The sequence below is a fragment of the Fopius arisanus genome, unplaced genomic scaffold (assembly GCF_000806365.1).
Source record: "Fopius arisanus strain USDA-PBARC FA_bdor unplaced genomic scaffold, ASM80636v1 scaffold00014, whole genome shotgun sequence".
In the NCBI taxonomy this organism is placed as follows: Eukaryota; Metazoa; Arthropoda; class Insecta; order Hymenoptera; family Braconidae; genus Fopius; species Fopius arisanus.
This window is the reverse complement of record NW_011887753.1, coordinates 1,260,814-1,272,530: the sequence shown is the minus strand read 5'-3', so window position 1 is coordinate 1,272,530 and position 11,717 is coordinate 1,260,814. Positions and strand designations below refer to the sequence as shown.

The window sequence follows — 11,717 nt, the reverse complement described above, 5'->3', positions numbered from 1 at the left end:
AAACTTGTAAAAACCTTAAACGAAGTGACTCCCCTCAACACTTCCCCAACGCCACTCCCCATTTCCCAAAAATTTCCCCCTCCCGCTCCCTAAAAAATCTCAAAAAAAAAAACAGCTGAAAAATGCAAATAAATACAATCATAAATCCCTGAACAAGAATATCCTGGAAATCAGTCATCACAAAATAAAAAAATCGTGAAAGAAATCGTTGAGAGGAGTTACCAGGATGTCTTCTGAAGATATAAATCGAACAGCAACAATTCCAACAGAGGAGGCAGGGCAGTCAGTTTCTTCGACATCAGCCCAACCCCCCTCAAATGGTGACGTGACCTCTCCAAGGCCATCAGACCAGGCTAGTTGTCAGAACAATCTCCAGAGGATTCAACAACGCAAACAGCACGTCTTCAATTGGCCTCAAGTGAAGAAACTCCTGAAATTAGCGAACTACAGTGCATGCCAGGTTGAAGAATGCAAATGCAACGGTTGGAAGAACAGTCAGCAGGTGGTGAAGAGTCCCAAGAGTGATCTCCAACCGATCTCCAACTTCTCAGATCCCTGCAGAAGCTGCACACACACATTAGAGAGTCATATCAGTCATTTACCCAAGCAGAATGACGAGGAGATCAATAAACTCCTGGGGATGGTGGTTGACGTCGACAATATATTCATGGGAATGCACCGGGAGAAAGATCCAGACACCAAGAAGGTGTACTATTATTTATTCAAGCTCTTGAGAAAGTGCATATTGTCGATGACAAAACCAGTAATCGAGGGGCCACTTGGACAGCCACCATTCGAGAGACCCAGTATTGCCAAGGCCATTACGAATTTCGTTCTCTATAAATTTGGCCATCTTACCCAGAGGGAGTGGCAAGCAATGTACGACCTCGCCAAGATTTTTCTACACTGCCTCAATCATTGGAATTTCGAGACACCCAGTGCCAGGAGAACCACTGGCAACGACGAGGAGGCACCAGCTTACAAAATCAATTACACTCGTTGGCTCGTATTTTGTCATGTCCCTGCCTTCTGCGATTCTCTCCCACATTACGACACAACTCTGGTATTTGGGAGGACAATGCTGAGGGCTGTCTTTAAGTCTGTCTGCAGACAACTGATGGACAAGTGTCACAGCGAACGAGACAGAATGTCACCGGACAAGAGAGTCCTGGTATTAACACATTTTCCAAAATTCCTCTCGATGCTGGAAGTTGAAATATACTCGGACTCACCAATTTGGGATCCTGAATTCAAACAAGTCCCTCCACCCCATCTCCACGTGTCCACAGACTCCAAGTCCCTTCTGACACGTCGCACTGGAGAATTCGAGAAAGTGACAGTCCCTCCGAATGATTCCTCAACGTACACGACAATCAACATCTCGCCAGGAATAAAAAAACTCACAGAAAAACGAGCCCATCCTGAGGGCCGCCCCGAGGCTAAACGTCGTCGTGTGGAGGATCCTTTTGAGGACCTCGCTGAGGACACAGTTTCCGAAATAATAGCGACTATCAATGATCCCAATTACATGTGTGGCCCTGATGCTGTCTTTCCTCCCAATGTGCCTCGAGACGAGACAGCAAAGCTAGAGGAGAGTCGAAAGATCATAGAGTTCCATGTGATAGGTAACAGCCTGACTCAGCCAGTCTCCAAGCAGACGATGCTCTGGTTGATTGGTCTGCACAATGTCTTCAGTCATCAATTACCCCGGATGCCCAAGGAATACATCTCTCAGTTAGTTTTTGATCCAAAGCACAAGACCCTCGCTCTCATAAAAGACGGTCGTCCAATCGGGGGCATCTGCTTCAGGATGTTCGCCACTCAGGGCTTTACTGAAATCGTCTTCTGCGCTGTAACCAGTCAGGAACAAGTCAAGGGCTACGGCACACACCTGATGAATATGCTGAAGGATTATCACATAAAGAACAATATTCTTCATTTTCTAACGTTTGCAGATGAATTTGCTATCGGTTATTTCAAGAAACAGGGATTCAGCAAAGACATCAAGCTCGCGAGGGTGATGTATCAAGGATACATAAAAGATTATGAAGGGGCAACTCTCATGCACTGTGAGCTCAACTCTAAGATTGTGTACACAGAGTTCACAGCTGTCATCAGAAAGCAGAAGGAAATCGTCAAGAAGTTGATTCAGCAAAGACAGCAGGAGATACAGAAGGTTCATCCCGGGCTGACGTGCTTCAAGGAGGGAGTGAGGGGAATTCCTGTGGAGGCCATACCTGGGATCAGGGAGACTGGCTGGAAGAGTTATGCTCAGACCAGGACCAGGGGCGTTGCCAAGGGGACTCCAGGGCCTGAACCCATGGAGGCTTGCCTCGATATCACGGATTCGTTGTATAATGCCCTGAAAAATGTACTCAACAGCGTCAAGAATCACAGCACTGCGTGGCCGTTCTTGAAGCCCGTGGATAAAAATGTTGTGCCTGATTATTATGATCATATCAAATATCCTATGGGTGAGTGCAGGATTGATTATTTGGCGAGGTGGTGAGATGAGGCGAGATTACCCTTGAGTTTTTATTTATTCATGAATTAATTTATTGCTGTTTCAAGACCTCAAGACCATGACTGATCGACTGAAGGCGAGGTATTACGTAGCTCGACGGCTGTTTATTGCCGACATGACGAGAATCTTCACAAATTGTCGTGTCTACAACAGCCCAGACACCGAGTACTACCGATGTGCCAATGCCCTTGAGAAATACTTCCGAACACGCATGAAGGAAATCGGCCTCTGGGACAAATAACCCGAATTTAATCTTTAATTTTCATTGATAAATAAATATTCAATTTGTGATCTCCATTTAAACTTTCTCAATTACCATTTCTGGGTATGAATTAATCATAATATACACCGGACTCCTCTTATTCTTAAACAGATTTCAATCTTCATCTTGAATTCTCTTAGTGGATTCAGTTCTTGATTTTATATTGATGTGGCTGAAGGAGAGTTGCAACTGAAAAAAAGTCATTAAGAATAATTTTATAGTTATACCGGGTAAAACTGGAGTAGCACTATTTTACACCCTAATTAATAAGATTAAATTCAACCGTCAATTAAAGGATGTAATCTCGCGTTTATAACGAGACCGTCCCCTTCCCCAGGTTGTTTTAGAGTTGTACACACGTCTTGAGAGTCACTTAATGGAACAACGATCACAGCTCAAGATTTTTTGCTCAGCTTAACTCGTCTCTTGTTGAATTACTGACGTACAAATTCTTCAATGAGAGAAAAGTCTCAGTTGGTTGAATCATTTGGGAAAATTACGAGTTTCAATCGATTTTTATGCGAATAATCGGTAAAGTTTAACGGAACGATTGATATTGTTAATAAAAATTAATAGATCCTACGGTAATTCACGTTAAAATGTTTGTCAATGTTTTCCAACTTGTTTCTGACGCTCTTGCTAATTAATCGATCGTTTTTGTAGCTGTAATTGAGTCGATTCGACTTAATTGAGGAGCAAATGGTGCAAACGAGAAATGATTGAACGTGTTTTTTGGATTGTTTTTTTGGTTTTATTACGGGTTAATTTAGTTCCTTTTCCTGAGGATGAGAGATATGTAATTTGTTGTGGAAGGAAAAGATCGACTTGAGAGGTTCACCTCGGGATTTGACGCCTTTTAGGGTCGAAGGTGTGGAATCATCGAATGCATCGATTTGGTTTAGTCCATTTATCAAGCCATAATTTACGATAGATACGTAAAAAATGAGAGCTGTGACAAATCGAGGTCAAGGACGAATTCATGAAGTATTGATCTAAATTTCCAAATGTTATTGACGATATACTCAATTGTTGGGTTTTTATGGCCCCGAAGATATTGTACCAGATGGAATTTCACGAGATACTTGTTGCGATGTCTTTATAAATTATTCATGGAATTTTTTTTCACTTCGGAATAAAATGTTTCAGCTCGTCCAGTTCTGTTGAATGATTACATTTTTTAACATCAAGTTTCACGTTTCGCTTGATTTTTAATTAATCCTCGAGGTGATTAATAATTCAGGGGAGATTCGGTGGTGAAAAAGAAATACATCCAAGACTCATTTTTTAATATCGATAATTTTTTCATTCTCACGATATTTATTGAAAAAATTTTATAAATTCCTGTGGTAAAAATAAATAATGTTTTCTCAGAGTTTATCTGTCGTGAATTTAGGGAGCACCGAAAATCTCTCAACAAATTACAACAATTTATATTACAACATCTTAAAATTTCATTTGAACTAAATAAAATGGATTTTCCCTGTTTCTCACGAAGAAATACCGCCGTTTGCATGCTCTGGTTAATGCTTGCCGGCTCCATTCATTCTGGGATCCTGAAAAATCACGAAAGACGACTAATTGGTCATTGAGATCTCCAATTAACATCAAGCCATCATTAATCCCCAATTTAATCGGCTGTAAATTAATTACTCCCATAGCGGTGCGTCTTCCCTCCATTCATTAATCCGAGAGAGTTTGAATTAAACCCAGTAATATCCCCCAGGGAAATTTTCATTATTAACATATTGGGGGAGTGAAACTAAACGGACAAAAAAAAACTATTCCGACAAAAAGAAAAATAATTGAAGAGGTAAAATTTCAATTGTTTTGCTGAGACAATTGAGTGCACCTAGAAGACAATTATAGGCGGTAAAAAAATTTGTGGAGACGTGTAAAAGGCTGGTGAGATTATTTAGAGCAAGAGTGTTTGTACGTAAGTTTTACCATATATGCTGAGGATAAAACCGCGCAAGGTGTAGAGGGGAGTTGATATAAAGAGTGGAACAAGTGTCCCAGTGGCCACTTCGTGAAGACATCCAAGTATTGCGATTTATTTTGTGTGCTCTAGTCAATTGGGAATTTTATTCTGTGAGGATTTTTTTAAATTTATTCAAATTGTGAGGAACAACATGTGCGACGACGATGTGGCTGCACTCGTGGTGGACAATGGGTCCGGTATGTGCAAAGCTGGATTCGCTGGAGATGATGCACCTAGAGCTGTATTTCCCTCCATCGTCGGACGTCCCAGATATCAAGTAAATTCAATCATTCGTTGCGCAAAAAATATATTATTTGTTTTTTTAATTATCTGTAGTGATATTTTATTTTTATCTTTCGTCGCGTCATTTCCATGGGATTGTAATTGTTATTGTAATTCATTTATTTGTATAAAGTTATGAAATAATTAACGAGAAATATATATATATGTATAATACAAAAATATTGCTTAATTCTGCGGTAAAGTGATTAAAATGAAAATAAATTGATCACTCCGTCCTTTTAAAAGGGAATAATGGTGGGCATGGGCCAGAAGGATTCATACGTGGGGGACGAGGCCCAGAGCAAAAGAGGTGTCCTAACTGTCAAATACCCAATTGAACACGGTATAGTGACAAATTGGGATGACATGGAAAAAATTTGGCACCACACATTTTACAACGAGCTGCGTATTGCCCCGGAGGAGCATCCAGTTCTTCTGACTGAGGCCCCCCTCAATCCAAAAGCCAATCGTGAAAAAATGACCCAAATTATGTTCGAGACTTTCAATTCACCAGCGATGTACGTCGCCATTCAAGCTGTTCTATCTCTCTACGCATCCGGAAGAACAACTGGCATTGTCTTGGACAGTGGTGATGGTGTTTCCCACACTGTACCCATTTACGAAGGTATTTTTTACACCTATAAATGGAATCTCATCGCTCCCTCATTCAAATCCCCGATTTGGCATGTGAATACCATGATCTTAAAATTAATTGACTTATTTTGGTGTGCAGGGTATGCACTGCCGCACGCAATTCTTCGTTTGGATCTTGCTGGTAGAGATTTGACGGATTACTTGATGAAGATACTTACTGAGCGTGGATATTCATTCACAACAACTGCTGAGCGTGAGATCGTTAGGGATATCAAGGAGAAATTGTGCTACGTTGCTCTTGATTTTCAACAGGAAATGGCAACTGCTGCGGAATCTAGTGCTCTTGAGAAGAGCTATGAACTTCCTGACGGACAAGTAATTGTTTAAATTGTGTTTTTTTTTTATGGAATCTGATATAGAGCGAAGGGGAAATTAATTGGATTTGACTTTCGTAAAGTTTTTTTTTCCAATTGTCATAATTTTTTTTTCTAGGTCATTACCATTGGCAATGAACGCTTCCGGTGTCCCGAGGCGATGTTCCAGCCCAGCTTCCTGGGGATGGAGTCCTGTGGAATTCACGAGACGACTTACAACTCAATAATGAAGTGTGACGTCGATATTCGTAAAGATCTGTACGCAAATTCTGTTCTCTCAGGTGGTACCACCATGTATCCGGGTATTGCCGACAGAATGCAGAAGGAGATCACTGCACTTGCTCCTTCAACCATGAAAATTAAGATAATTGCACCACCAGAGAGGAAATACTCAGTATGGATTGGTGGCTCGATCCTGGCGAGTCTCAGTACATTCCAGCAGATGTGGATATCAAAGCAGGAGTACGACGAGTCCGGGCCATCAATTGTCCATAGAAAATGCTTCTAAGCTCCAGTAAATTCCCTCTGTCCCCCAGACCAAATGTTTAATCAAAATATAATTATTTATTACTGACTAATCAAGGTTATTAATTCGTCAAATTAATTTATATCTTTCTTCGTTCAATTAATTGAATCTTTACGGGGAATTTACTGCTAGGATGTATTTAAAATTTTGAATATGTCAGGCTTTATTATTTTTTAGTGGTAATTCATTCATTTTTAAGAGCCTTAAAGTGTAAGTGAAGATGTATCGCAGTTTGAAATATAATTTGCACTGTTTCAATATTTTGTTTCAATTTTTTTCCACTCGTTTTTTTATCGTTAAATAAATTCAGTGGTAAGATATTTGGGGCAGGATTTTTCAACAGAAAGATCATCGAACGTTTAACTCAATCATTTTCTTTTATTCTTACATATTCCTTCAATCTTCGTATTTACAAATCGTCATATTGTACTCTCTTTAGGCTCGTAAAACCTCGATTCATCAAGTCCATGGAATTTTCACAAAATTGGACGGTCAATCGATAATTTTAACAATGTCATTTTCTATTTATTGAAACGGAATTTCAATGGTGAAATACAATTACGGGGGATTATTTGACTGATTAATGCATGGACAACGCCGATGAATGCATCACTAATGACTGGCGCGAATTAAACTGCGACGAATCGAACGGTCTGTTTAGTATTTCTTCCTCTTTTCCTTTCGCCGAAAAATTGAGTTCTCGTTTTAAAATACATCACAGAGTCCTTAGCAATCTAGAGTTGTTAATGACCAGAGCAACGCCCCAATCACTCTTAATTATTATTTTTATGGGTTTCTATCATTCAAGTTCACTCATTAAGCGATTAATGAGAGAATGAAGACCAGATAATTTCAATTACAATCACAAATATTTCTACAAAACAGTTGCTGACATTTCTCCTAAAATTCCTAATTACAAAGATGAATCAACAATCAAAAATCGTTTTATTCTCTTGATAATAAATTGTTAAATTTCCAAAAAAATGTTTATGAAAGTTTTTCCTCTATTCGTTCTGGTTTAGGGGATGTTCCAATAGAAATAGTGAATTTTTTCTGAATAATTAAATTCTGGTCTCCTTCAATCATTCACCGATCCCCGCGATTTCTCATGTCTTGTAAAAAATAGGAGTGATGTAAATTCGATAAAAAACATTTATCGAAAATTGATCAATGAATCGGACTGATAACTAACAATGATTGAAATTACAATTCACACTACGATTCACTCTGAGGGGCTTAACACACTCTACCACTAAACAATAATTCTCTACACCATACCTATTCGTCCTTACATTGTACCCTTAAATGATCTACAATATTTTTACAATCGTAAAAAAAAAACAACTGTTTATTTCCTCGGAATTTTTTTCATTAAATAAAAATGGATATGAAAAATGTCTAATCGTGTATGGATCAAGGAAGAGATTAATCATTGTGTTTGACTCAAACACTTTACGCATTTAATTAATCGCAGGAAGTTCATGTAAAACAGCGTCGAGCGCACATTTATTAAAAAATTAATATCTTGTAATTATGACCGTTGAAAAAGGCGTAAAAATCATAACAAAACATTTTCAACGTCTCTTTTCTATCCTCATATCTAAAACGGGGGGGAAAGTAAGGTTGAAGTATAAAAAAATATCTTTGGTGCTCTTCTTGCACAGTTGGAGGGGAATAAAACGACTGAACTCCAACAACCGTTTCCATTTTTAATTGAAAAAAAAAGAGAATTTAGGAATTAATTAAAAAGATCCGCCGCTCAATCTATTGTACTTATCTTCTAGATTTTCTTCTGCCTGAGGATGATCTTTTCTGCCTACGCCCCTTCATTCTGGCTGTGTGTAACCAGGGTAATGAAAATTCCCTGAAAAAAAAGTAAAATTGAGTATTTTGGTTCATCAAATATTTTTCATGTTTCCATGAATTCACTTACATGGGAGTAAAACTAGGAATAGATGCCCCAAACGCTGAGACAGGCAATTGTGGATCTACTTGAAGACTTTGAATTTGATCGATTTCAGGCCACAGAGTCGTAATGGTCTCCTCCTCAGCGGTTGATGGACAAGGGCCGGTGTGATTAGTATTGTAACAAGTTGCCTGATGATTCTGTCGCTCTTGTCTCTGTTTGAGCTTCTCAATATGCCTCTGCTCCCTTATCCTCTGTACATCCCATCGTTTTCTTCTCCTCTCATCGTTCTCGAGTTTATGATGTCGTTTGTTAAAAATCTCATCATCCAAATTCTCAGTGCCCTCCATAGTGTAACAGCTGGTGTAGACCTTGACCCTCCAGTTGGGCACTTCAAGATTGTCTCTCTCCTCCTCCTCCTCGCTCTTGGCAGGTTTGACACACATACCAAAATTAGGATCCCCAACAGCAGTGTAGTAATGCTCCTCAGTTGTGAGAAAGCTCTCCTTCTTGACAATGGCCTTGCCCTTTTTATCACCCTTCCTGCTCTCCCCACCCTTACCCTCCTGAAGATTCGACGAGGAGTTGCTGATGGTGGATGAACACGAGAGACCTCGTTTCCTCTTGCTGGAGCTGTTGATGCCAGAGGAATCAGATCTCCTCTTCTTCTTCCCCTCCCAATCGAGCCTCACCTCAGCACCAATTATTTCCTTATCCTCTTTTGACTCCCTGTCAATGGGCTCCTGCTTGACTGTCGTTATCCCTCCACTGGTATTCAATCTTATCTTGAATGTCTCATTGAACTGGGGTCCACTGTCCTCAGACTGACTCCTCACAGTCTCCCCAGGTACTAGACTTACAGAGTGCAAATTTGGTGGTGAACAGGGTCCAGTATTATCTGATGCCACTGAATTTTCAGTCGACTCTGACCTCAACTTCTGGAGGTTAACTCTGCGATCCATTCGCTCCAGTCGCAGTTTGAGCTGCAACAATTTGATTCCCTTGTACATCGTCACCATTTTTGAATTATTATTCAGATTATCAGGATGTTGTAAATCCAAATTTATTAATATCTTCACAAAAATATAACGTTGACATGTCGCCATGAGGTTAACCATTGATAAACATCCCGCCATTTGTGTTTGAATGATAAAGGAGAAAACCGGTATTACCGGTTGAGGATTTTTACGAGTGGAGGGAATTGTGGAATTTCAAATCACCTCTGGCCGGATTACTGTTTATTTCAATATTTATTTATTTAATTCATCATCCAAATAAATCACATCTCAAATACGCAAATATTTCTCATCCCTCTCCAACAGATCGATCTTAAAATCATTATCAGAACGAAATAATTCCACCAATCATTCGTACACGATTGATATCAACCGATAATTTGGTATTACGATTTTTCTAAATACTGGCTGAAAGAAATTATTTCCGGATAAAAAAATTCGAATTGGTGAACATCCCGCCAACATTCCCCCACCACTCCTCCGATAATCTTCATTACCAACGGAATTTTCCCGTGAACCGATCAGTCGACGAGTGAAACAAGTGCAGTGACCATGACATTGTCAACGACACACAGAGCATTTCAAACAAAAATTCCTGAAGAACTCATAAAAACAGAAGATGAATGACAAAAAAATGTACCTACCGTCTCATTCTCTTGTCTCAAAGCACTGAGCAATTTATCCTTGGTAACAATCTGTTCGGATTGTTGCTGAATAAGATCCAAATGAAGTAACAACAGCTCCTTGAGATGCTTCACCTCACCAGGATCATTATTTCTCGGTTCATTACCCCTCAATGGACTAACCCCAATAGCATTACCCGTAACAACAGTCTGTGCATTATTCTTCGTACCACTGTCAGTCATACTTGCGTACATGTGATCAAAATCACAGGGAAATGTCAGTATACCAGGTGGTGGTGGTTTAACGTCCTCGTTATCAATATCCTGGCATGCACTCGTAAAATCACTGGTGTGAAGATTTTTTCTAGTATTATTAGTCGTCGACGAGGACGACAAGTGTTCGTTCATCGCCGCTACCATGTTGTAGGCGGCAGTTGCCGCTTTATTTGTCAATCTACAATTATTTATATTAGTTATAGACGACGATGACGACGACAACGATGACAGCGATTCAGTGTAATCACAATTGATATTGTCTATTTGCACTGTTGTACCACTGTGCGATGGATTATTGTCATCTATATCCGTGAAATCAATGTAATCGAGTATCTCAGTATTATTGTTATCACCGTTCACATGTTGTGACGGCGATGTGTTTGACATTTTATCGGTTTATTTGGATTACTCGATATTCTCTCATTTGTGGCCGCCACTCGGAGCGTACCACAACAATTAAGTACACACATTCAAAATTTTATTTTTCCGGTGTTCGTTTATACCTGATGGGGACATTCGTGGAATTTATCTCACCTTACTCTGGAGTTAATGTATTTTGGGGGTTTTATCGAGGGGTCAACTTGCCGTTGACACTTTAGTGGTAAAGTAGAGCCTCCCTGATCGCCCTCTCCCCCTTCTCTTCCCCTTAACACACCATCCACCCCCCGGCCCCTGCAACCGCCCACTTTACCACGCCGATGAGAACAGAACTCAACTGAACACTCCGAAGGCTCACTCGTTCTTTTTTTTTTTCTCTCTTTTTATTGTTTGGGTTTTCGCTCCTTTTTTGCGGATCGAGATCACTGGACTTTCAACACTCGCGATTTATTACTTGTTTCGGGGATGATTTTGGATTTTGGGGGTGCGGGATGATTTTTTGGTGTGATTGGGAGGTAATTGGTGGGGCTTTTTGGTGTGTTTCGGGGTGATTTTAGTTTTGGCGACACGAGGTGTTTACTGACGGGCAGCCAGTGCCCGTGAACACGGCGTTACTCTGGGGGAGAACTCGTTGTGACATCTAGTGGATTTATGGAAAAATTCCATGAGACGGTGGACGCAAAGAGGATTGACTGAAGTAGAGGCTTAGTTCTGGGGGTTTGAGTGACCCCAGCGGCATCGTAGTACTGCACCCCAAGAGAGGGAGGGCGCAACACGCAATGTTCGGGTGTCCATCAAGTCGACGGGGTGAATTTTATTTTCTGCGGCATGAATGCTTTTTGTTTTTTATTTGTTTGACTGAAATCTAGCCGACTGTAGAACGAGCGGAAGGGGGAAGCCACATCTTGTGGAATTTCAAATAGAAAAATAATTCAATGTGTTGAACATATACTACTAATAAAATTATTTTTTCATAAT

The 11,717-nt window shown here is 40.0% G+C and overlaps 3 protein-coding genes across 3 annotated transcripts; 2 read left to right on the top strand and 1 right to left on the bottom strand.

Moving 5' to 3' along the window:
• The first annotated feature begins 216 nt into the window (after nt 1–216).
• On the top strand, nt 217–2,827 carry Gcn5 (Gcn5 acetyltransferase). The gene is made up of 2 exons (XM_011299446.1): nt 217–2,474; nt 2,572–2,827. The coding sequence occupies exons 1-2, from the start codon at nt 227–229 to the stop codon at nt 2,763–2,765; spliced, it is 2,442 nt and encodes an 813-aa protein (XP_011297748.1). The 5' UTR covers nt 217–226; the 3' UTR covers nt 2,766–2,827.
• A 1,818-nt stretch (nt 2,828–4,645) lies between these two features.
• On the top strand, nt 4,646–6,800 carry LOC105263314 (actin, clone 403). The gene is made up of 4 exons (XM_011299445.1): nt 4,646–5,041; nt 5,293–5,671; nt 5,780–6,015; nt 6,133–6,800. Exons 1-4 carry the CDS (start codon nt 4,916–4,918, stop codon nt 6,520–6,522), a joined length of 1,131 nt encoding a protein of 376 aa, XP_011297747.1. The 5' UTR covers nt 4,646–4,915; the 3' UTR covers nt 6,523–6,800.
• A 98-nt stretch (nt 6,801–6,898) lies between these two features.
• Nucleotides 6,899–11,333, bottom strand: LOC105263313 (male-specific lethal 1 homolog). The gene is made up of 3 exons (XM_011299443.1): nt 10,107–11,333; nt 8,474–9,429; nt 6,899–8,404 (listed from the first exon to the last, which is right to left on the bottom strand). The coding sequence occupies exons 1-3, from the start codon at nt 10,746–10,748 to the stop codon at nt 8,314–8,316; spliced, it is 1,689 nt and encodes a 562-aa protein (XP_011297745.1). The 5' UTR covers nt 10,749–11,333; the 3' UTR covers nt 6,899–8,313.
• Between the last annotated feature and the right edge of the window lie 384 nt (nt 11,334–11,717).

Coding starts and splice junctions, on each gene's coding strand:
- LOC105263313 (XM_011299443.1), bottom strand. CDS start 10,748: ATGTCAAACACATCGCCGTCACAACATGTGAACGGTGATAACAATAAT. Junction 9,430..10,106: donor TGAGACAAGAGAATGAGACG/GTAGGTACATTT, acceptor AAATTGTTGCAG/CTCAAACTGCGACTGGAGCG. Junction 8,405..8,473: donor ATTCCTAGTTTTACTCCCAT/GTAAGTGAATTC, acceptor CTTTTTTTTCAG/GGAATTTTCATTACCCTGGT.
- LOC105263314 (XM_011299445.1), top strand. CDS start 4,916: ATGTGCGACGACGATGTGGCTGCACTCGTGGTGGACAATGGGTCCGGT. Junction 5,042..5,292: donor TCGGACGTCCCAGATATCAA/GTAAATTCAATC, acceptor TCCTTTTAAAAG/GGAATAATGGTGGGCATGGG. Junction 6,016..6,132: donor ATGAACTTCCTGACGGACAA/GTAATTGTTTAA, acceptor TTTTTTTTCTAG/GTCATTACCATTGGCAATGA.
- Gcn5 (XM_011299446.1), top strand. CDS start 227: ATGTCTTCTGAAGATATAAATCGAACAGCAACAATTCCAACAGAGGAG. Junction 2,475..2,571: donor TCATATCAAATATCCTATGG/GTGAGTGCAGGA, acceptor TGCTGTTTCAAG/ACCTCAAGACCATGACTGAT.